General features: G+C 37.2%; 1 protein-coding gene across 4 annotated transcripts in view; it reads left to right on the top strand.

Moving 5' to 3' along the window:
- Window positions 1–23,344, top strand: part of R3HCC1L (R3H domain and coiled-coil containing 1 like) — a 93,125-nt gene that overhangs the window by 52,028 nt on the left and 17,753 nt on the right. For all 4 annotated transcript variants that reach the window (XM_059169252.1, XM_059169254.1, XM_059169253.1 and 1 more), the window contains 2 exons: window positions 5,220–7,027; window positions 20,042–20,217. In XM_059169252.1, the coding sequence (XP_059025235.1) occupies window positions 5,234–7,027; window positions 20,042–20,217 (1,970 nt within the window). In that variant the 5' untranslated portion in view covers window positions 5,220–5,233. The remainder of the gene's footprint in view (window positions 1–5,219; window positions 7,028–20,041; window positions 20,218–23,344) is intronic.

The following is a 23,344-nucleotide window of genomic DNA, read 5'->3' as shown; positions in this document are numbered from 1 at the left end:
AAATGCGAAGGGACTTTCAGAGTTTGAAAGATCATTTTGCAACCATCATAATAAAGATTGGATCCGATTAGAATCATTAGTGGATGTTAAATCTAGGGATGCTAAATCCTTTGATGAGGAACAGGATATTCACGTGCTCTTGGAGGGTTACCCCACGACTGCTTTTAGTTGAAAGGGAGAAAATACACAGTAATTACTCTGTAGAGAAATTGGACAATACCTTGACCACAGGTAATCAAAATAAAGTCACCAGTGAAGGACAGATGGGAATCATGTGCCTCCAGATGTGATGCCCTGAGGACATTTGACCCTCTGTGTACTATTCTGAGCATATATAACCTAATATGGGTGAAAATGTACAACCTCAATCTAATCATGAGAAATGTCAGACAAACCTTAAATGAGGGATGTTCTATTAAAAAAAGGGTGGGAGGGGGAGCAGTTTTCCAAAATGTCAGTGTCATAAAATACAGTGAGAGGCTTTGGAAACATTCTAGAAGGTAGGAGGCTAAAGAGATGTAAATAGATGCATTACCTGATTCTAAACTGGATCCATTACTGGAGAGGGAAATATGCTCTAAAGGACATTACTGGATCAGCCAACAAAATTGGAATACCTGTATTTGATTTGATAGAACTTCCATGTTAAATTTCCCGACATTGTTAACTGTATAATATGCCTGCTTATAGAAAATATACTCTGAAGTATTTGGAGATAAAGGGCCATGTTGTCTGTACTTTGCCCTCAGAAAGTTTAGAAAAAAATTCGTGTGTGTGTGTGTGTAGAGAGTGGGAACATGCATGATTGCAAATGATAAGCAAATGGGGTAAAGTTACCAGTAGATAAATACAGGTAAAAGATGTACAGGTGCTCTCTGTAGTATTTTTACTTCTGTAACTTATATAATATGAAATTATTTCCAAGTAAAAAGGCAAAATATATGCTGTTGTTATGATGCATTTTAATGAGCTAACAAAGTGATAGTGCTTAATTTGTTCTTGAAGAATGAATGGTCTACATGCCCATTAGGCAGTTTCTCTCAAATAATAAATTTCCCAAGTGAGCCATTGGTAAGTACTGGATCAAATCAGTTCATGGTTGAATTAGCCAATGAATGCCCTAAGTGCCAGTATTCTCTGTTGTTGATTGAAGAGGGTTCCATATGTTTTATATGCCAAACATGGACAAATAGCATTAAAATTCTGTTATAAAGATGTAAGAGCCTGATTTGTTTTGTGCTAGTTCACTTACTCATGAAGGTGGGGTGGAGAGGTACTTGAGGAAATTACTGATTATTTTTTCTCAAGGAATATTTGAAACCATAGAAGTAATTGGACAGGTTCTCACATATGATCCCAGTGTTCAGAAGTATAGTATAGAAAAAGATGGTTTGACCTAAAATATTTTAAAGGTATATGTTAGCAATTAGCTGCCCATCATTAACAGATGAATCTTTATCTCTTTTAGATAATATAATTTTAAACAGAATTGCATGCTGATGGCCATTCCAGGATAAGTTGACTGCAAAATACACCCCAAATAACTGATTCTCTACTTCAGTTAAGAAGGAAACTGGACCAATAAAAGCATGTGGAATATTGTAAAAAAAAATTAAAACCATGTTAAAGAGAGAAATAAAACATCAAGTGCTATTAGTAAATACTGAGTGGGAAATTTTTAATCTAAGTTATTTTTTAAAAATTGTTTATGACAGGCACCTCTTCTCTTCTTGTTAAAGGCCTTTCGTGCCTAGAGTTGCAAAAGTTCACAAAAACACACCAAGGCTTTAAACTGAATTGGCATTATCTTGAAAGTCCACAAGATGGGGATGCTCCTCTTTTTTTGTAGGTCTGTGTTATTATGAAAGAATTGTTTTAGCCAGTGGTATATTGGAGAATCTCTTACTGGCCTGAGAGCTGACTATTAAAATTTTAGGAATTATGCAAACTGATTGTTAAACACAGCCATCGTTAAAAATTAAATTACATAGCTTGTTAAATAAATGGCATGTATAAAAAGGTAGTAGATACTTAAAATTCATTACTTCCTAATTATTTCACTATATTTTACTATGATTTATGTTCTTGAAGCTATTTATTAATATTGTATCTTTAGGTTGAAATACTGTATTATGGTGTGCTACTGTGTGTCTTTTCCCAGCTCTGTTTTTAGTGATGTTACAGTGATAGCTTGAAATTAGCTATGGTGGGAATATTTACATCATAGAGTTAGGCAAATGCCATAAATCAGGGCTTGATTTATTGTATATTGCTTGTCTAGGTGTAAGGTGATGGAGAAAATGCTAATAATGCAAACTTAAAGGTGTCATGTCTTTAGCTATTACATTGTACATAGCTCAAAAATTTGAAAATATATTTTGCAGTTCAAAAATGATTATCCACTTCAGCAACGATGTTACATTGTTGACATCATTGATGTAAGTGAAAATATCAACCAGTACTTGGAATTCCATGTGGATATGTATTTAGCTGGTTGCTAAACATGTTTCAGCACATTGCTGGTCATGGCATAATTGAGTTCGGTGTGTTGGTAAGAAGTGGGTGGTATAAATTTATTATGCTTTTTTTCAGCTTTAGGAAATCATATCATGACATGTGGGCATTAATTAAGAAAAAAGAAAGGTTGAGTTTTAAAAGTCATTAGCTATAGCACAAATAATTTTAAGTTTGAAGCCTTTGATTATATGTCTACTGTAGAACAGAAATAGAATCATAGAATTTCAAGTTCAAAGAATGCTTAAAATAAATCCAGACCCATTTAGAGATAGAAATTCTTTTCTCCAGTGTATCAGTCAGTCATCCAGACTATAGAGATGGAGCTCATTACCTGATAATAGTGTTGGAGAGCTCTTAGAGTTCTGTATATTGAGCTAACCTGTTTTCCTTTAATTTCTACCAGTTGGTTCTGGTGCTGACTTCTGAGAAACACAGAAGAGAACATTTATTTCCTCTGTAGAACAACCAGCCCTTAAGGTATAAAGGTAGTTTGGATGTTTCCATTTAGACCTCTTTGGGCAAGAAGTATATCTTTATTTAGTTCCTTTTTTTTTTTTTTTAAGATTTTATTTATTTATTTGACAGAGATCACAAGTAGGCAGAGAGGTAGGCAGAGAGAGAGGAAGGGAAGCAGGCTCCCTGCTGAGCAGAGAGCCCGATGCAGGGCTGGATCCTAGAACCCTAGAATCGTGACCTGAGCTGAAGGCAGAGGCTTTAACCCACTGAGCCACCCAGGCGCCCCTATTTAGTTCCATTAACTGTATTTTGTGTGGTATTTTTTCTGAGCTCTGTAATCTAAGATTGTGAAGCCTTTAAATCTTTTTTTTTTTTTGTGCAAATTATACACAAGTCAAGTGTTGGGTTGTTTCTTTTAAATCAAAGTAGATCTTTGTACTTACTCCTATTGCTTTCAGCACAGCATTCCAGATCGTAGAAATATTAAATTGTAATTTTACCATTTTTGGTGTTTATTAATCATATTGACTTTATGTCAGTTGCAGGTTTGATAAGCAGTGTTTATTGTTTATATTCAAATTATTGTTTAAAATGTTGAATTTCAAAGGACTGTGGGGACACAGGTCACCTTCAGATAACCCTAAGTTCTCTTTTACCTATTATTTTTTGCTGTGGGTGCTACTAGTTCTATTAAGTAGCCTACATTTTCCGTCTTATATGCAGAAGTTCATCATGATGTATATTGTCAGATGCTTTGCTGAGATCAAGACACATGATGTCTGTGGGATCTCCGCCAATGAAATACACTTCAGTACTTCTGTTTTTGAAAAGTAGGCATTTTCCAAAATCCTGGCATGTCTAAATGTTAAAGTTCTATTCCCCACAATCGGAAAGATAGAAAATCCATCATGAATTGTGGGTTAGATAATAATGAAGATACCAGAAGAGAAAAGGGATAGGAGAATTCCTGGGAACACTTGATGGTCAGGGTCATGGTATATACTTGGGCTGAAAAGAAAAAAGCCTGTGCTGTGAGAGCCCAGCATTTTCACTGAGCAAGTATTCTGGACCAGGTGAGAAATTAGGGATCTGGAAATAGTTTCTCTCTTGTTATCTATTTCCTTTGATGTGTATGGTGAACTCTTAACAATAAGTACTTCTGAGTGTATAAGGGTATTTCTTTGCTGTGGAGTGTCCCTCCTTATTCTCTTTGTTGTGGATACACTAATACTTCATAGTTTTATTTTGAAGATTAAAAGAACTCAATATGAAGTTGACTGGCACATTCTCTTGTATTTTTCTTATAGTAGATTTAGGTTTATTTAACCATTTGTTAAAATTTTCTCCCTTTGTTAATTTCCATTGACCAGGCGTGGTGGAGGTTGTCAAGCAATTACTAATGTGAGTGGTCTTATCCCATTTCTTTTTTTTTTTTTTAAGATTTTATTTATTTATTTGAGAGAGAGAGAGAACATGAGAAAGGGGAGGGTCAGAGGGAGAAGGAGACTCTCTGCCGAGCAGCTAGTCTGATGTGGGACTCAATCCCTGGACTCCAGGATCATGCTCTGAGTCCAAGGCAGTCGCTTAACCAACTGAGCCACCCAGGTGCCCCTCTCATCCCAGTGCTTGGTCTCCACTCTCTTTCTTCCTGCTGATGCTGTTTTTTATTGCTATTAGAAGAAAAATTTATAGTAGGTCATTTGATTAAATAGTAAACTTCTTCTAGAAAGCAGCCCTGGATTCGTTGTCTCATTTTCTCACCTACATTTGAGTTATTTTTAAAATTCTTACTTATATGTATACATTTATGTTGAACTGATGAGTTTTTAGGGCTCCTCTTTGCATATACTTTTCAGTGTAAGTTCTGGTCTCTAGCAATAGGGAGGTAATAGTGTTTTATGAGTACTTAATAGCTGGCAGTCACTTTTTGAATAATTGTTTTATTTAACCAAGATAAAGCTACTTGTTAAAAAGGTAGAAAGGACTTGGGACGTAGAGATAAAGGGTTTTGGGATATGAAGAAGGAGGATATATGGATAATAAAATTCATGGGCTCATGAGTTATTTTGGAATTTACTTTCCTTAGTTGCATTAATTACTTTATGGCAGGTTTTGCTTTCTTTTAACTTGAGGGTTTCTGTTTCTATAGGATGGATTAGTAGGCCCTCTACCTAGCCTTTAAAAATCTTTTGGTTCAATACATTGTAATTAGTTTTTGGTAATTGAATTATTCTCTCTTCTTGCAGATTGAGGTGGTACCATGCAGCAAGCAGCAGAGAGATGCAGAGTTCGAGTCAGAAGGCCTGACATGGCACTTTATGTACCTAAAGCTCGAAGAAGTGTAGTGCTGCTCAAGTCAGGTGATGAGGAAAAAAGCTGTGGTCCACTTAGCTCTGTGGTGAAAGAAGAACAAAAAGAGGATTGTTTCTTCCAAAAGGAGATCTTCAGAGACAAATCTGAGACTCAGAGACTAAGCATTAATCCTGAAAAAAAGGAGCACAACCGTAGAGAAGGAAAGAAGTTTTCAACAAAATTAAGAAAAGACGTGTGCCTCCAAGAAAGAAAGAAAGATCGGATTTGTGTTAAGAGGCAAACTACAGGATCCAAAGAAACATTATGCCAAGGACGTCAGGAGGGTGTCCCAAAACCCAGGATACCTTTACAAAGACATTTTAAACCAAAGGAGGTGGAATGTTTGGAGGTTGAAGCCACAGATGTGACGGGACCTGGGAAGTTGCTTCTATCTCGGTCTTGTTCAGAAATGAATGAGGCCCAGGTTCTAAACAGACCATTCCGAAATGTGGAATTCTCTGATGTCAGTAGGCATGAATTAAGTGGCGAAACATTTGAAGGCAGAGGTTTAGAAAGCAGAATTGAAACTGATGCCAAAGTTGTGGAGCTACTATCGCAGTTTCCTAGAGTTTTTAATTGTGTGTTGAAATCTGAGAGTATGATAGTACCTGTAAAATTGAATTCTGATTCTGTAATTGCACAACAAAGCATGCAAACATCGTGTGGAATGTTGACTCCCAGTAGTGGAGGCATTACTGCTATTTCTGTTCCTGGAAGTCCAGGTGGTGTCACTGACCAAACTTGTGTAGACTTTGAAGCTGAGAATGTTAGTGAGGTAGCCAACAACACAGATTTCATCTTGGGTCAGAGTGGTATAGATTCCATTCCTGAGACTCTAGATAACATCTCTCATAAAACGACTATAGTCAGCAAATTAGAGAGCGTAAATGGCATTTTTGATCCTGCAGTGATTAGAGAATGTGAGGAGAATGACAGCACTGCTGATGACTTATGTATAAAGTATGAACCTTCTGATACAGCTCTCCTTGCTCATGAAACAGATACAGATGAGTCGAAGAGTGTAGGTGACATTACTAATAAAGCATGTAAGATGGACATTACAGATGTCCCATCTGATCAAATAACTATGGACAGCCCTTGTGTAGTTGCAGTTAGAACAGCTGATGAGGTCTGCAGTAACACAGGTAGTTTCTCAAAATACTTAGAAATGAGTGCAGATGCAGCCCCTCTTCATGTAGCTAGATGTGGGAATGATGTGGAAAATTCCAGCAGCCTGACTGCTTGCTCAGATACTTACCCTGAGAGTATTTCCTCTGGTTTCACAGAGTCAACAGGAAAGTTGATAGAGAGCTTGTCAGATTGTGCTTCCTCCTTACCTATAAAGAAGATTGCTGGTAGTAATTGTAACACTTTTTTGGACTCTGAACTCAGTACGTTAAATGGGACAAAAGTACTTTCAGACAGTGCCTCAGGCAATGATCTGGATTGTACTGGTGATACAACAGAGGCATTGCACGAACTAAAAACTGCTGAAGAGTTCAAAACAAAAGAGGAAGATGACTCAGAGAATATGGAATTTGGTGTATCTTTTCCTGATATAGAAACTGTATCTATGGAAACATCCATGGAACCGAAAGCAACGGAAATGGCTCGTGTGGAGGGAAGTGCTGCTACTGAGGAGAGCTGGGAGTCTTTGTTTAATGATGATGGTGACTGCCTGGATCCACGTCTTCTACAAGAGGTCTGTTCAGTAGAAGCTGCTCAGTGTTTACATGATTTATAGATTCGTAGAGCCTGATATTTGGGGGGTAATTTTGATAGACATTTGTGCACACTCATATATTTACTCACTATATCCAGTGAGGCTTCCTGTGGTAAACAAATGGGATTGTAGATTGAGAAGAGAATGCCTGATAGATCTTACCAAGTAAAACATACCGAATTGAGCTGTACTTATAAAAGCCACGTCCTGAGAGATCTTACTGAGTAGATTAGGGATGCATTTAATGGGTTCTGACTATCTGTTGCGGGGATACAGAGGGAAACTTTTTCAGAAGGGCTCTTCTACATTGACAAGCTGTATTTTACACAGGCCTATTTGAGGGAGGAGAATAACTTATTATTATTTATATTTATTGCGTTTTTCCGGGAAACATTGCAATGTTGTTAAGACACTGTGGAGGGAAGGAAGGAGAGAAGGGAAGGGTAAAATAAGGGAAGGTGTGATTGTTTTTATGTAGTTTATGCTGAGTTAAATTAATGTGTAAATGATTGTTGAGTACATACAGAAAATATAAGTGAATAATGCCATGCTGGTTAGAGTTCATAAATACAAAATGTTGGGTTTGAAGACATTTTAGAAATTATTTAATTCTTTTCATTTTCTTAATTTAGACATTCACTCTATATCCAATATTTAAATTCCTTACCACAAATAACAATCATTGGTTTTAAATAGAAGAACCACTTCCCTCTTCATTCCTTATAGTGGGTTCACATAACCTTTGTCTGGAAGGAGAAAAAATAATTTCCCTGTGAAGTCCCCAATTTTGGAAATGAGGAAATTGAAGCTTAGTGGTCATACTTTTAGGAACAGCATAATCAAAAAAAAAATTTTTTTTAAGATTTTATTTATTTGACAGAGAGAGAGAAATCACAAGTAGGCAGAGAGGCAGGCAGAGAGAGAGAGGGGAGGAAGCAGGCTTCCTGCGGAGCAGAGAGCCGGATGCGGGACTCGATCCCAGGACCCTGGGATCATGACCTGAGCCGAAGGCAGAGGCTTTAACCCACTGAACCACCCAGGCGCCCCAGGCATAATCAAAATTTCAATTTAGTTCTCTCAATCCAGTGTTTATGTTCTTTCTACCAAACCACGTCTTTACCTATAAAATACTTCTGAGTGATTCCAAAGAGCCTTTTAAATATGAAGTGAGTAGTGCTTTTGTTTCTGAGAATTAAACCAGAAGTACCAAAAAAACGATTACACGGATGTGAAGAAACACGTGAGACTACAGAGGGGACAGGCCATTGGACAGAACTGACTTTCCAGTACCAAGCAGTTCCTCGTCATTTTTAGGTGTCTGCGTGTGCACGTATCTCACCGGTTAGCACTCCTTGTGGGCAAGTCGTTGTTCTCAACATCCTTTGAAAGAAATACAGAGCAGAAGGTATTTGTGAGTGGGCACCCACAAACCCCTTGAAATTGCATGCAAAATGTTATGTGTATGTGGAGTTTTTCATAGCTTTCATCAGATTCTCAAAGGCAGTGCTTCACTAAGTGTGGTCCCTGGACAAGCAGCAAGAGTGCCACCTGGGAACTTGTTAGAAATGCAAACTCTTTAGCCCAGCGGTCTATATATTTATGTGTTTTCCAGGTGACTCTGATGCACATAAGGTGAGAACAGTTGCTCAAAAGGTAATAGACCAACATAAATAGGTATCAGAACGTGAGTGTGGTAGCTAGAGATGGCTGTCCAACCGTAACTAGAAAGAAGAACACTGTTCAGCAGAGGTTTTAGACCCAAATTAGGTTAAGAAATACTACTAATGTGGGAAGGTAGGTGACTATAGAGAAGTTGTTAAGGATCTCATCATTGGAAGAAGGTCTCAGGGATGGCAAAGGGATTACCTGAGGGGTAGAGAGCACAGTTATGCACAGGAGAGAAGGAGTAGCTTCCTATGAAAGAAGGGCATGGCACACAGAGCCTTTTACACATGATGGGACTCAGTATTTATTGAATGGATGTAGGTGATAGGGTAGAGTTGGAGCTCTGATTTTTTTAGGGTGGACTCCAGGGGCTGTCAAAACTTTACTGCTGCTGGAATTTGGATTCTCTATGGTGGTAGCTTAGGGATACGGCTTCTCTAACAGGGGAGGAGGGTTCATGTGTGCAACTGTTTTTCAGGTCTTAATGCTTTTTAGAACAGGTGCAAAAGAATGTAGGCAATCACACAGTGTTCCGAGGCGCATAGTAATATAGCCAAAGAGGACCCTTGCATGATGTAAAGCTGGGAATGGCTAGAAGATGGAGTAATGTTTTAAGCTAAAGACAGCTAGTTCTTGGGGGTTGTGTTTGGATATCACATACTGGGTTGGTGCTTGCCGGGGGTGGGGTCTGTGTTGAGGTATGAGGGGTGATGAGAGCCCAAGGGAAGGAAATGGATTGAGAAAGCGAAAAAAAAAAAAAAAAAAGTAGCAGCTCCAACTCCACAAACTATGTTCTCCTGTGCTTTGAGTTTTAGGAGATGTAATAATAATGTTATTAAAAGATGCCACAGATCCAGTAACATTAATAGCCCTCTAGTGACTATTACTCTTAATTTATTATTTATATTGCTCCAAACATACTTTATTAAAGGCTAAACCAGAATGTCTGCCGGTCTTGAAAATTTTCCAGCCAATGATTTTTTGGCTCTTTTCCCAGCGGGCCTGTTTCTTTGTTGACAGTGGCTACAGATGGAGGTGTGTAATACTTCTAATGGGCAGGGAGGTATGCTGTGGAGCAGGGTGTGGCAGCCATTGGCATGTGAAGCAGTTTCCTGCAACATCTGAACTTCTAAAACTGCGTGAGTGGGTAGAGAGCATAGATAGGTCATTCCTGAATTCCTGGAACTGCCATTCTTGATGAGCCTCTAAAGATCACACTTATTCTCCTTAAGCCATGGTTTGGGATGCCTAGAAGTTTAAGTTGGTAATAGATAAAGAGAAAGGATATTGGCCTGACTTCTCCTTCTAACCCTCTGAGATCTGGTATGAGAACACAAGAATTACTGTTGTCTAGATAAAATGTCCATAGCTGGGGCGCCTGGGTGGTTCAGTGGGTTAAGCCTCTGCCTTTGGCTTTGGTTGTGGTCTCCGGGTCCTGGGATCAAGCTCTGCATTGGGCTCTTTGCTCAGTGGGGTACCTGCTTCCCCCTCTCCCTCTGCCTGCCTCTGCCTGCTTGTGATCTTTCTGTGTCAAATAAATAAAGACATAAAATCTTTAAAAACAAAAGCAAAAACAAAAAATCATCCATAGCTCCTTCTGCCTCCTAGAGTGATCTGCAAATCTATTGATTGGTAGGAGGGTTAGTAAGATACCAGCAACGTAACACTGATGTTGATAGACTGTGGCATCTGGTCCCTTCACTGGTCATTTGAAATTGGTCATTTCTGGTCTTGATTTAGGTAGGAGTCTCCTTTTGCTACAGAAGGCTACTAACAATGTTACAATCATGGAAAAGAGAAAAGGAACACCAGCCGTCCCCACAGACTTTGGGAAAAATGCTCTCTGAGTTTAAGTAGGAAGCCCAAAGGCAAAAGGAAAACCTCAAAATTCCATCGCTAAAAGCAAATTATATGAAGAATGAAGGGAGGAAAGTCCTTCATATCCCATCCCCTAGAGACTTCATTAGTAGTTGGTACTTCTTCACTTTGCAGTTAAATGGAAAGATCGAGTACTTAGAGTTTGAGAAACTGTACATTGTAAATAGCTAGGTATATATGGTTATTATCACTTTTGTTTTATTTTATTTTATTTTTTAAAAGATCTTATTTATTTATTTGTCAGAGAGCAGAAGCAGAAGGAGTGGGAGAGGGAGAAGCAGGCTTCCTGCTGAGCAGGGAGCCCGATGTGGGGCTCAATCCCAGGACTCTGGGATCATGACCTGAGCCAAAGGCAGATGCTTAATGGCTGAGCCACCCAGGCGCCCCATCACTTCCATTTTAAAGGCACTGTGTTACATGCCAGCTTTTTTCTCAGCTTTATCTAAGGTGTTTGTTTGTTTGTTTGTTTGTTTGTTTAATTTGGAGAAACGGGATATAACCATGTGATTAGATAGTCATATAACAATCTGAAGGATAATTAATATAAAACCACTTTATGAGAGATGTCCTAAGTCTGACTGTCTGATGAGTGATCTAGAGAGTGGTGTCAACAGAGGATGAGATCCCTGAGGGCTAGACTGGTTGATACAGTTGCATGTTATTGAGGCTGTAGAATTAAACAAGATTTGAAGCCCTACTTAGATTGTTGTTATGTTCCCAATTTCTGTTTTCTTTTTCTGTTTCTTAAAATTGATAGATTTTTTTTTTTTTGAGTGGTTTTAGGTTTACAGAAAAAAATTGAGTGAGAAGTTTAGGGTTCCCATATGACTCCTTCACTGTTTTATTACTATTTTAATTTTTATTTTTACAGTACCTTTTATTATTAGTTGCAACTCATTTTAGCAGACTTATATTTAATATTTTTATTAAAGTGTCTGAATTAATAGGTCATTGGCTGCCTAAGTGAGGATTCCAGATGCCGTAAATTCGAATGCAGTTACTTGGGACATCCAGTGAAAAATCTGGTTGAATGAAGTACTCTATTTGTTGTTCAGTCCACTAGTGGATGATGACTGGATCTCTGGTTGATACAGAAAGAGAGGGAATACTAACATTGCTCATAGTTTATTTCTAAACCAAACATCTCCTAAAATGAAAAAAATCTCCCATCTGAGCTCCATTAGGTTTGTTACGTAATTTTTTTTCCTCTTAATCTGCGTTTACACCAACAGCATTTAATTTCTGATGCTTTTCAGAACTGAAGAGAGGTAAACAGTTCTAGGCCTCTATTGTCGGTACAAGGAGGCATTCTTGTCTGCAGCTTGGGAGATTCCTGGTGTGCTGTACTCCGTCCCTGGCAGTGCTTTTACTTTAGTGAGCTCCATGAATGTATATGTGGAATATAGTTGGGGCAACTGGGGTAGGAGTAGCGATATCACTTGTAATGTTTCTTCCATTTAATTCATTCCCTGTTCAGTGACAGTAGCAGGGAGAGATAATGGTAGGGTTGGCCAAGAGAACCAGAGTGTACACTCTACCCCAGTCAGGAGAAAAACATACTAACAGCTTTATCACAAAGATTTTAAACATTTTAAAAATGCTCAAATTTTTTCATGAACTTTTTAGTTCATTTCTGTTAAAGAGTTTGGTTAACAAGAATTAAGCTCATCTACACTTTGATTTGAATTACTGTAGTCATTTGTATCAGAAATTTCTTGTCTGGCATGTTGAATACTCTGTTGCTGGGCTTTGGGAGGGAGGGCTAGAAAGGAAGAGCGGGTCCCAGCTATAGGCTTGACTCCTGAAGTGGGTAGCCAGCAGTCAAAATATGTTTAAATTCAGACTGTTTTGTGTTATGAATCTGGGGATGCGGTGTGAGGAGGTATAAATTAGCAGTAATGCCTGCATGACAGAAGGAAATTAAGTGCCAGTCAGCAGCCATGTACAGATCATTTGTGTGAATTGACCCAAAACTGAGACTGTTGAGGAAAAGCTAAGAGGATGCCCAGGCGTGCTGGATCCTAGGCTTGATGCACGGAGACTGTGTTTCTGATCCTTCAGATGATGGGTCATGCTCTTATATTGCCTGCCCTGACTCATTTCTTAATACAGTGGGTCTGAGTCTGCAGTTTGAAGGTCAGAAGCACATATATATTATCTGATGGAGACAAATAGGCAAGGGCTAATACTCTCTAAAGTAATAAACACAAAGAAGAAATTTTTATTTGGGAGAACTGGCATAGGATACGATGTAGGATCTTAGGTAGTTGAAGGGAGCATAATTAGGAACTAGAGAAATCAAGAAGTGGAATGGCAGTGAACGCTACATTTATCTGTTTTGCAGTGTTTCTTAGGACTTGTGGGCAGCCATTGTCCCTGATTATCATAACAGTACCTGAGTCAAGCTGTCAGGGATAGTTTGGGAAGATTCAGACCTCTAGCAGTCTCCTGTTCTTGGGTTGTCTGGTCTTTGAGCTTCTGCATCATCATTGGCATCTCTCCATCTAATCTTTCTAGTCATGCTGCAAAGAGGAGGAAGTAGAGATGCCTCCCTGCCTCCTCAGCACTTCTCTTGACTATTAATTAAATCTGTTTGGTGGATCGGTTTAGCATCTTGTCAAGGATGCCAACGCCAGTCTGCCATGTTAACTTATGTATGATCTGAAGAGGAACCAGGTCCATGTCGGTTCAGGATGTTCACTTGATCTTTGCCCATATATTCATGTGTCATACATTACCATCCATGGGAGAGAATTAGAGCTCTTCAAAGTTAACCTCTGACACTGGGGTCAGTAAATGATCATCTGAACCAATTGCTGGGCTGTCGTACATGTCTCACTGTTGTAGCTTTTCTCTTAGATCCTTTAGCCCTTTTCCTTTGCTGCTTCCTTGTTTGCCCCCACCCCCGCTGCTTCTCTTTAATTAGGCCTTAATCCAAAGCTGTGGCCATGGCTTTCTCCCACTGAGGATAACCAGAGGTATTGAGATATTGCTTCTACCTATTCTAGAGAAATCTGTAGATGACACCTTACAGGGGATTCTACACATTCTTGTTACAAATTTTATGAAGCCAAAGTTTGCCTTTCCAGCTGTGGTTTCCTGGTAAGGTCAGTGGGGGCATAGCCTAGATAGAGTAGATAATTTTATTTGTGGGTAGAGAATTCCACTGGGGACATTTTCTCCTCTTGCACTTACTATATAAAATGTTAGAGTTTAAAAGTCTAAATTTATCCTTCTGTTGAAAAGGATGTAAGTCCAGAATAGTACAGAAGAGGCCTAGAAGCTATCACTTATGCTGCATAGCATATAAATATTTATGCTGTAATACTTTAATGGCATTATCTTTTTAGGGAACTCCTTTTGAATGTTTTTGAATTTGGGTTATGAGGAATTTGAAAAAAACTTGAAATACCTTTTTTTTTTCTTTTTAAATAAATAGTGTTATTTCCCTGTCTGCCAAAGAGGAGAAGTTAAATGGGTAAAACATTTTAATTCTAGCTTTTGGTCTATTCACAATACTGTAGACCAACATGAAAAATTCTTGGCTGTTACTCTCAACTTTCTGTGATACTGGCATACCTTAGATAGAATTAAATCCAGATAGTTCAAAAAGCTTTTTTAATGTTTTTGTTTATAGCTTTAACCTGTTCTCCAATGAAATCTTTCCATTTATCAAGGTTTATAGTAAATAATGACATTTTAAATTGATTTTCTTCAACAGAAAGTGAGTTAATAAGCAGTTGTGTAGCCATAAGATATAAGCAGGAGAGAAAAATAGAAAGAAACAAAGAACTTGGATACCCTAGCCTATATAATTGAGAATTGACTGTATGGGTTGATTCTGTAAATCATGTTATCATGTTATCCCACCAACTTGTGATCAGGTCTTTGTTGTCCTTTTCCCTGCAACTTGTGCCCCCATGTGTAAATTTGTTACAGACATACCTATAGTTTAAAGTGGTTTACTATATTTCATACAACTTTATTACATATTGAAATTCAAGTTCTTTTTGTAATGTATGCTGAACATACATTAAATGTGTGTTGGGTGAGTGGTTAGGTGATCAGGATGAGGTGGAAGGAAGAGCCAGGTCCAGCTCTAATATAAGGTCCTGTGTAATGAGCATTTCAAAAGTAGTACGGATGAAGTAAATGTAGATGATGTAAAACTGAAAAAGGGTAGAGGACAAGTTAGATTATCCATGCTTTGGGGTGTTTAGGGGAGGAATCACAGAAGAGGTGGTATTTGAGTATGTCCTTGGAGAATGGTGTGATATTTTGAGATGGGCAGACTGACAGACATTAGCACTTGTGAAGTAATAAGACCAAAGCAATGGGGAGGAGGAAGTAAGGTGTGTTGAGGCAGAGTGAATATTAATCTTTGGTTGGAATTTAGCATATTTTAAGGGATGACATGAGATAAAGCTAGAAAGGTATATTAGTATACTATTGCTGCTGTAATAAATTACCACAAAATAGTGTCTTAAAACAACACAAATTTATTAACTTACAGTTCTGGAGGTCGGATGTCTAAAATGGGTCTCACTGGGATAATTAATTAAGGTGTTGGCAAGGCTGTATTCCTTTCCAGAGGCTCTTGGGGAGAACTTATTGTCTTGCTTTTTCAACTTCTTGGAGTTTGCCACATTCTTTGGCTCGGGGCCCCAGAGTCTTGCTAATATCATCACTCTGACTCTGAGTTTTCCTCTGAGTTCTTCTGCTTTTAAGGACCCTTGTGGTTATAATTGGGTCCACTCTGATAATGCAGGATAATCTCCCCGATTTAAAGTCAGCTGATTAGCAACCTTAATTCCATCTGCTGCCTCAGTTCTCCTTTGCTGCATGTACCATAACCACAGGTTAAGAGAAGTTAGGACATGGATGTCTTTGAGAGGCTGTTATTCTGGTTGGGGCCAAATTATGAGAGCTTTAAGTGCAGCCACTGAAAATTTTTGATCAAAGGAATGACATGGTCACGGCAGTATTTTGGATAGTTTAATTTATGCTCCTTATGCTATCTAGAATATACAACTAGAAAGAAATCAGCAACCTTGAACGATCTTTGTAGTTTTGCCATTGATCGTCCCTTTCTCCCTTCCTCCTTTTCTCCTTTTGCCCTTCCCTTCCTTCTTCCTAGAATACTTTATATCCATAAATCCGTAATCAGAATTAGTTGTCCTGAACATTAATACGGCACTGTTTCTGATTGTGTTCACTGAAAGACCTTTTCATCATGTTACGGAAGGAATACTAGACTAGCAGTCAGGAGACCTGAGTTATGATTCAAACTCTGTCAGTAATTTGATTTGTAATCTTAAGGATATCCTTTAGTTTCTCGGTGATGCAATCCTCCATCTTTGTAATCAGGATAATAATAGCAGCCATCTGACATGCTCATCTGACAGAGATATAAATATGACTTTATTCCAAAGTAATGTAGCATATTTTTGTTTTTTTGTCTGTAGAGAGTAACTGGCTTCATAACTTCGTAACTTTTTTTCTTTTTGAAGAAAAGATCTTTTTGATCCTTAAAGAACCAAGGATCAAACAAAAAACAACAAAAAATAAAAAGCTCAAGGATCCATGCCTGATTGACCTACTCTTCTCACCCTTTTTTTTTCCTCTATAAAAAGGGATCAAGGCAATTAAGTCATAGCAAGTCAGGTACTATTTTACAGACTTGTTTTTAAGACCAGACTATTAGGCTTTAAGAGTCTTAAAAACCCTCACTTTGGGGAAGATGATTTTAATTTAGCTGAATATGGAAGCTGGTTATGCCTATGAAGGAATACTCACATTTTACTTACACTTTATAAATAAACAAGACAGACCACTGGCAAAAAAACAAAACAAAACAAAACAAAAACCTAAAATGTTTGTGATTCATAACTCAAAATTATTTGCTCTGAGTTATTTTATTCCCTTGGTCTAATAGAGAGATTAGAATGAATCAAATTCAAAACCTCTATTGCTCTATCAAACATTTCTTAGTCATCAGAAAGAAAAATACATATGTAGGTCTTAAAATATGAAGGTTTCACATTGACAGTATAGCAGATACTTGCTCTATTATATGTGTCTTAGAGTAAATGTTTCAGTTGTCTAATAGAAATATGATGCAGGCTACAAATAGGAACCATGTATATGATTACAAATTTTCTAGTGGGCACATTAAGAGGAGTGTCATCTAATAATATACCCAGAATATCATTTCAACATGTAATCAATATAAGAAATTATTGAGATATTTTATTTTTTGTATTGTCTTTGGAACCTGATGTGTATTTTATGTATAAAATACATCTCAATTTAGATTAGCCACAGTTTTCAAGTTTTCAGTGGCCACAAGTGGCTGGCAGCTACCGTGCTGGGCTGTGCAGGTCTGCTGCAGGTGTATCTACGTAATTGGTGTGTGAAAGCTTAGAGCCTCTCCTTAAAGCTGTCTGTATTGCCCTGTCTAATCCGCTGACAGCGGCCCCGCCCCCTCGCTTCCCTTCACAGTCTTGCTCTGATCTTCACTTCGTTCCGTATTGTTCTCTTAGACATTTCCCTCTTCAGTGTCACAAACTTCTCTCTCCTTTACTCTTTCAAGGCTCCCTGTCATGTTTGGCTGGGATTCTCAGGAGAGAAAGGGGCATTAAAAGTATGGCCTCCTACCTACCACCATACCATAACCAAAAAAAATGTGTTACTGGTAGAAACGTAAACTGACCTCACCAATATCAGTGCCGTGGGGAAATGAAATGAAGTTCTTTCTCCTCCTTGGAAAAGTTAGGAATCCCTGATAATAGTGGTGTCTGATAGGAAAAACTAGTCAGGAGTATCTAATTTGCAGGCTTTATATCTATTGTTATAAAATATAGAATAAGAATTGTGTTTTGTTATTATTAACACTTTGTGTTTAACCAGTCCCAGAAGCCAAAACACTCAGCAGTTTCCTTAGAAATGGAATATAAGTATGTTAAGTTCAGTTTTGCTGAGTAGATTAGAGCAAAGGACCATAAACAGATGTTCTTGGCAGGCCATTTTTTATTTTATTTATTTTATTTTTTTTTAAGATTTTATTTATTTGACAGAGGGAGAGAGCACAAGCAGGGGGAGCTACAGGCAGAGGGACAGGAATAGGGAGAAGTAGTCTTCCTGCTGAGCAAGGAGCCTGATAACTGGGCTTGGAGCCTGATCCCATCCTGAGATCGTGACCTGAGCGGAAGGCAGACACTTAACTGACTGAGCCACCCAGGCGCCCCTTTCCTTCCTCTTTATAATCAGTTCTTAGGGTTTATAATTCCAAGGCATTTTGTAGTCATGCATTGTTTATGTCTCACAATGCATTATTTAGCCCCAGTTTATAAATGCACAGACATGCAGTGATTTATTTTGTTTTTTACAAAGTACCTCAAAAAGTTAATGCCAGAAATCCAAAAATGAAATTAGGAAAACAGTTCCATTTACAATTGCATTTAAAAACTATTTAGGAATAAATTTAACAAAAGGAATATGAAACTTGTGCTCCAGAAACTACAAAACATTGTTGGAAGAAATTAAAGAAGACCTAAGTAAACGGAAAGCTATCCCATGTTCATCTTTTCTTTTTACTGTTGAGATACTTCTCAAATTGATGTGCATATTCAGCAAATCCTAGCTACCCCCCTCCCCTTTTGGGGCAGAAACTGGCAAACTGATCCTCAGATTTATATGGAAATCTAAGAGACTAGAATAGCCAAAATGATTTTGAAAAAGCAAGACAAAATAGGAAGATAAAACTTTCTGATTTCAAAATCTATTAAAAAACTACAGTAATCAGGATAGTGTGGCACTGACATCAGGATGGAGTTGGAAATGACTACTGACCTTCCTTGTTTCTGGGACAGTTCTCTTAAACTGATAGACCAGCCCCCTTTAGGCTTTTAAGGATTTGTTAGGTTTAGCTGATTTCTTCTTGCCCGCTTTTGTAGTGCCCACTTCTTTGACCATGATCTGTCAGTGGCAAAACAGTTTCTGTGTTCTATTTCTGTTTGGAGGGATTTTGCCACTCTTGGGATTTCAGTTTTTTTGATCGTCTCGCATGCTCAGTGGTCTGGTGAGTTCAAGAAAAGCTACTATTTTATGGATCACCTAATCTTTTCTCATTGTTATGGTGGAAGGAATAATTCTCTTTCTGCTTTCTGCATCCTAAGCAGAGTGGAAATATGGCACTTGGCCTGTAATACATTCAGTACTCAGTTAAAATTTAATTAAGTGGGTTGAATTCATTGAATACTTAGTATTATATAAGTGTTATACTTAGTGTGCTGAGCACGTACATATCATTTAATCTACATACCTATCTGTGAGGTATAGGTGCTATTATTATTCCCGTTTTTTTTAAATGTAAACTAAAGCTTAATGGAGAAAAGGAACCAGAGGTACAGCAATGAATAAACATTTTTGTTAATTCTACCTATATCACTTTCCCTCTCCTCTTCCTCCCAAATAAATTCTTGAATCGGAGATGTATCCTTGGCATTGCAAATTCTCATTTCCTCATTTGATGGGCAGTAAGGCATAGTATAAACGAGGGAAAAGCTGGAAGAGACCTAGTTGGACTCTCCCCTTCCGCCCACCACTGCTAGTTGGACTTCTGATTAACAGGGAGAGGATACTCTGAGGTCCGAAGGCTTTGGGTGATCAGTACTAGCCCCTAGGTTTTATAGCAGGTGAATGACAAAGAACTGTCTTGGCTTTGATGCCATATTCCATTTTTCCCCTTCCCTTCTCCTTCCAGAAGTGTGAAATAGTTAATAGCCTTCAGTTTTCTTTAGAATAGTAGAATTTTGAGTATTTTTCATTACTGTTAATTTTTTTTTAACTAATCTGTGATGTGGGAATTCCTGTAGGTAACTGTCATTTAGAGACCTTAAATATAATTACTTCTGCCACTCACATTTGTCTTAACAAATTCCTTTGTAAGCTACATGTAAGAAAAGGTAGGCTAACAAAGTGTTTTCATTTTAAAAATTTCTTGTTTGTTTTTGTTTACTTCCAGAAAAGAAACTATGAGATGAGCCTGATCAGTAAGGCCAAATAAAGCAAATGTTATTAATTCATCTCTTCAGCTATTTTCTGAAATTCATTTTCCAAGATGTACATTTTTAACTCACCACATTAATCAGTCTACATTTTCTCACACTCTGGTTGATAGATGCAAGTGAAGTTTCATGCATTGCCTATCTTTGTTGGAATTTCAACACCTTTTTAAAGTATTCTTCATGTTAATATAAACTGGATGATAGACTTCTGGTCATTGTTGTATTTGTGTATTTGTATTTGTGAATAGCATTAATACAGAGACACTGTTAAAGATTAAGGAATTGGAATATGGAGACAAGGAAGGATCATTTATATATGGTAGGATATTTTATAGTGCTCTGACTTGATGTAACTGTCAATTATATGCTTCTTCTTCTCTAGTTATCAGGGAATATGAAGAACAGAAAAAGCATCCAGGAACCTAGATTTGATTATTACAACCATGAAGTTTCTGATATTGACCTCAGTGACTGTGAATTTCCACATGTTATTGAAATTTATGACTTCCCCCAAGAATTTCGTACTGAAGACCTCCTGCGGGTTTTCTGCAGTTATCAGTAAGTATTTGCAAATAGTTGGGCATGTTTGGGAAGGTGAGATGAAGTTTTCTTAATATGTCTTCTGAAAAACCATCTCTTGTTTGCATATTCCCTATTGTTTACTTTAGCATCAGTTTTGTTTATTGTCTTTTCCAAGTCCATTAGAAATCTTCTGTATCAAGTCTGTCTTCTTCTAAGTTCTTTAAAAATTCCAAATAGTCTCTCTAGACCCCATTTTGGGCATTTAAGAAGAATGTCTTCGATTATGACTTCTGGATGTCTTCATGGTGTGTTTAATCCATTTATAATTATAACAATTATAATTATTGATGTATTTGGATATATGCCTGCCATCTTTTTTTGTGTTTACTTGTTTCATCTATTTCTCTTCTTTCTTGCCTTCTTTTGGATTGATGAGGTATTTTTTTCTCATTCTATTTTGTTTGGAAATGATACGCTGTTTCTATTCTTTGGTGGTTACTTTAGAAATTACAAAATGCATGCTTAACTTACCAATGGCTAAAGTTAATGTTTTTACACTCTTTCCAAACACTATAAGGGCTTTTTAACTCCATTTCCCAATTCCATTCCCTCCCTTTCCACCACTCCCAACTATATGCTATGGAGACTATTTTTAAAAAATTTTTTTTCTTTTTAAACTCCATTATTTGCTGTTACTCTTTTATAGAGTCAGCATTCAGATTTATCCAGTTTCTGTGTTCTTCATTTATACCTCTTGCAGCTCATATCTTCCATCTGAAATAATTTTCTTTTTGCATGGAACATACTCTTTTACCATTTAATTTAGTAACAGCCATCAACAGACTGAATTGGGTTTTGTTTTTTTAATGGCATTATTTCAACTTTGTTTTTGAAAGACATGTTTGCTAGGTATAGAATTCTAGGTTGGCAGTCATTTTTCTCTCAGAAATGTGCAGTTAGTCTACCGTCTCCTGGCTTTCTCTGTGGAAAATAAGAAGCCAGCTGAAAGTTCACAACCGTTGCTTCTGAATGTAATCTCTCTTTTCTCTTTGGATGCTCTTAGGGGTTTCTCTTTGTCTTGTGTTGTGCATTTTAGTGTGATGTGGCTTTGTGTTTTTAAAAATTTATTCTTCTTGAGAGTATTTGAGCTTCTTAAATCACTAAGTATTTTTCATTGGTCTTGGAGAACACATAGTTATCTCTTCAGGTTACGTTCCTTTGTGTCAGTCTTTCTCTTTTATGTTCTCTAAGATGTCAAGAAAATATATATTAGACCTTCTCACTTAATCCTAATGTTACCTCTCTTTTATATTTTCTGTTTGTCTCTGATACATTCTGAATCGTTTCCTTAGTTCTAATTTCCAGTTCACTGATTTCTTTCTTCAGCTGTGTTTAATTTGCTGTTAAATCTGTCCATTGAATATTTAAATTTCATTTTTTGTTTTTCATTTTTCTAAGTTCTCTATTTCTCTTTAAAATCTTTGTGGTCATTTTTTAGTTTCTTTTTTTTTTTCTAAAATATTTTCAAGATTTAAAATATTTCTTAAATGTATTAAACATAGACCTTCTATGGTCTGTGTCTGGTAATGCCTTTACCTGAAGTCTTTTTAGTTCTGCTTCTGCAAATTCTCAGGTTTAGTAATATTTTTTATTGTGAGCCAACTGTTTTCCTTGGAATTTTATTTATGGGAATTGAATTCTACAGTAGAAGAAGAGGATTTCTCCTGAGAGGATATGTGTTTTCTTCTGCCAGGCCCAAGGGCCCGAAGAGTTCAGCAGCACTGTAAATTAAATTACTGATTAGAGGTTATTTTGACCACTGAGATAGAAATAGTTAAGTGGAGAATGATAAAAAATGATTGTTCTCTGTCTCAACTAGTTTATTTTAACAACACATATAAATGTCTAGTCACTTGCCAGTCTTTGATGTGGTGCCAAGGCCTTTTTTTTTCTTTCAAGTTACTGGCCTATTGATAGAAGAGTTCTTGTATGTTTTCCTCATAACATATCAACTAAAGTGGAATGAGAACTTTAAAGTACCTTTAGAGGCATCTGAGTGCTTACTCTTTATAGATTAAAATGTTTTCTGTCCTTTATAGCTGTTTTGCCCAAACATAATTGATAGTCATTTTTGGATTTTTTAGTGACTTCACCATTCTCTGCTGTTCCACAGCATTCAGTTAAGTTTTTATAGAAACAGCATCTTTTCTTTTTCACACTCATTTTTCATTGTTTTAATTTCAGTAAATTACGTAATGAAAATACAAATTAAAACTGATATAAACCATTTGAAAACAATTCCACTAACTCTTGTTATGTATATAATTCATACACATATAGGACAAGATAAAGAATCAAGTATACCTTTGTATCTTTAGCTTATAAGAAGAAAACAAGCTTCAGGAATAAAGAAACAATAAAAAACAAGCTTCAGAAAGAAAGTTATTAAAGAAAAGATCTTCAGGATCTGGAAGAAGTCAATACGAAGAAGGATTATACTTTAACATTCTCATCCTGATACTAAAAATGAACTAGGTCTTTTGTCTCGTACTACAAATGTACATTTAAAATTCAGTTCATATAGATCTTGAATTTGTTAGATTCTGCATCAGGATTTAACCTCCCACTTTTTCTTAAAGAGCCAGGAAATATTTTAGGCAACTCTGCCATCATTGCATAAAAGCAGCATGAGCATGATTGTATTCAGTGAAATTTTATGTATGAAAACATGGGGCACCTGAGTGAATCATTTGGTTAAGTGACTGCCTTCAGTTCAGGTCATGAGAGAGAGCCCTGCATCAGGGTCCCTGCTCAGTAGGGTCTGCTTCTCTCTCCTTCTCCCTCTGTGTCCCCCCAACTGCTCATTTTCTCTCTTCCTTGCAAATAAATAAAATCTTTTAAAAAAGCACCCTGTTTTTCTATGAAATTCTTAGAATAGGCAAAATTAGCTAGCAGCCAAGTACCTCACTTAAATTTGGATGGGGGAGGATATCAGTTCTATAGCTAAAAGAAATAAGAGGGTAACTGGATCCCAGAGAACAGTTAATCTTTCCGTAGACTTTCCGCTAAATATATAGGTTTGGTTAGTCAGTCAAATTCATTAACATGTTCAGACCCTATATCAGGGCCTGTTCCATATAAAGTGCCTAATGGATTTTAAAAA

The sequence above is a fragment of the Mustela lutreola genome, chromosome 4 (genome assembly GCF_030435805.1).
Source record: "Mustela lutreola isolate mMusLut2 chromosome 4, mMusLut2.pri, whole genome shotgun sequence".
Lineage (NCBI taxonomy): Eukaryota > Metazoa > Chordata > Mammalia > Carnivora > Mustelidae > Mustela > Mustela lutreola.
This window is presented reverse-complemented; position numbering and strand designations above follow the sequence as displayed.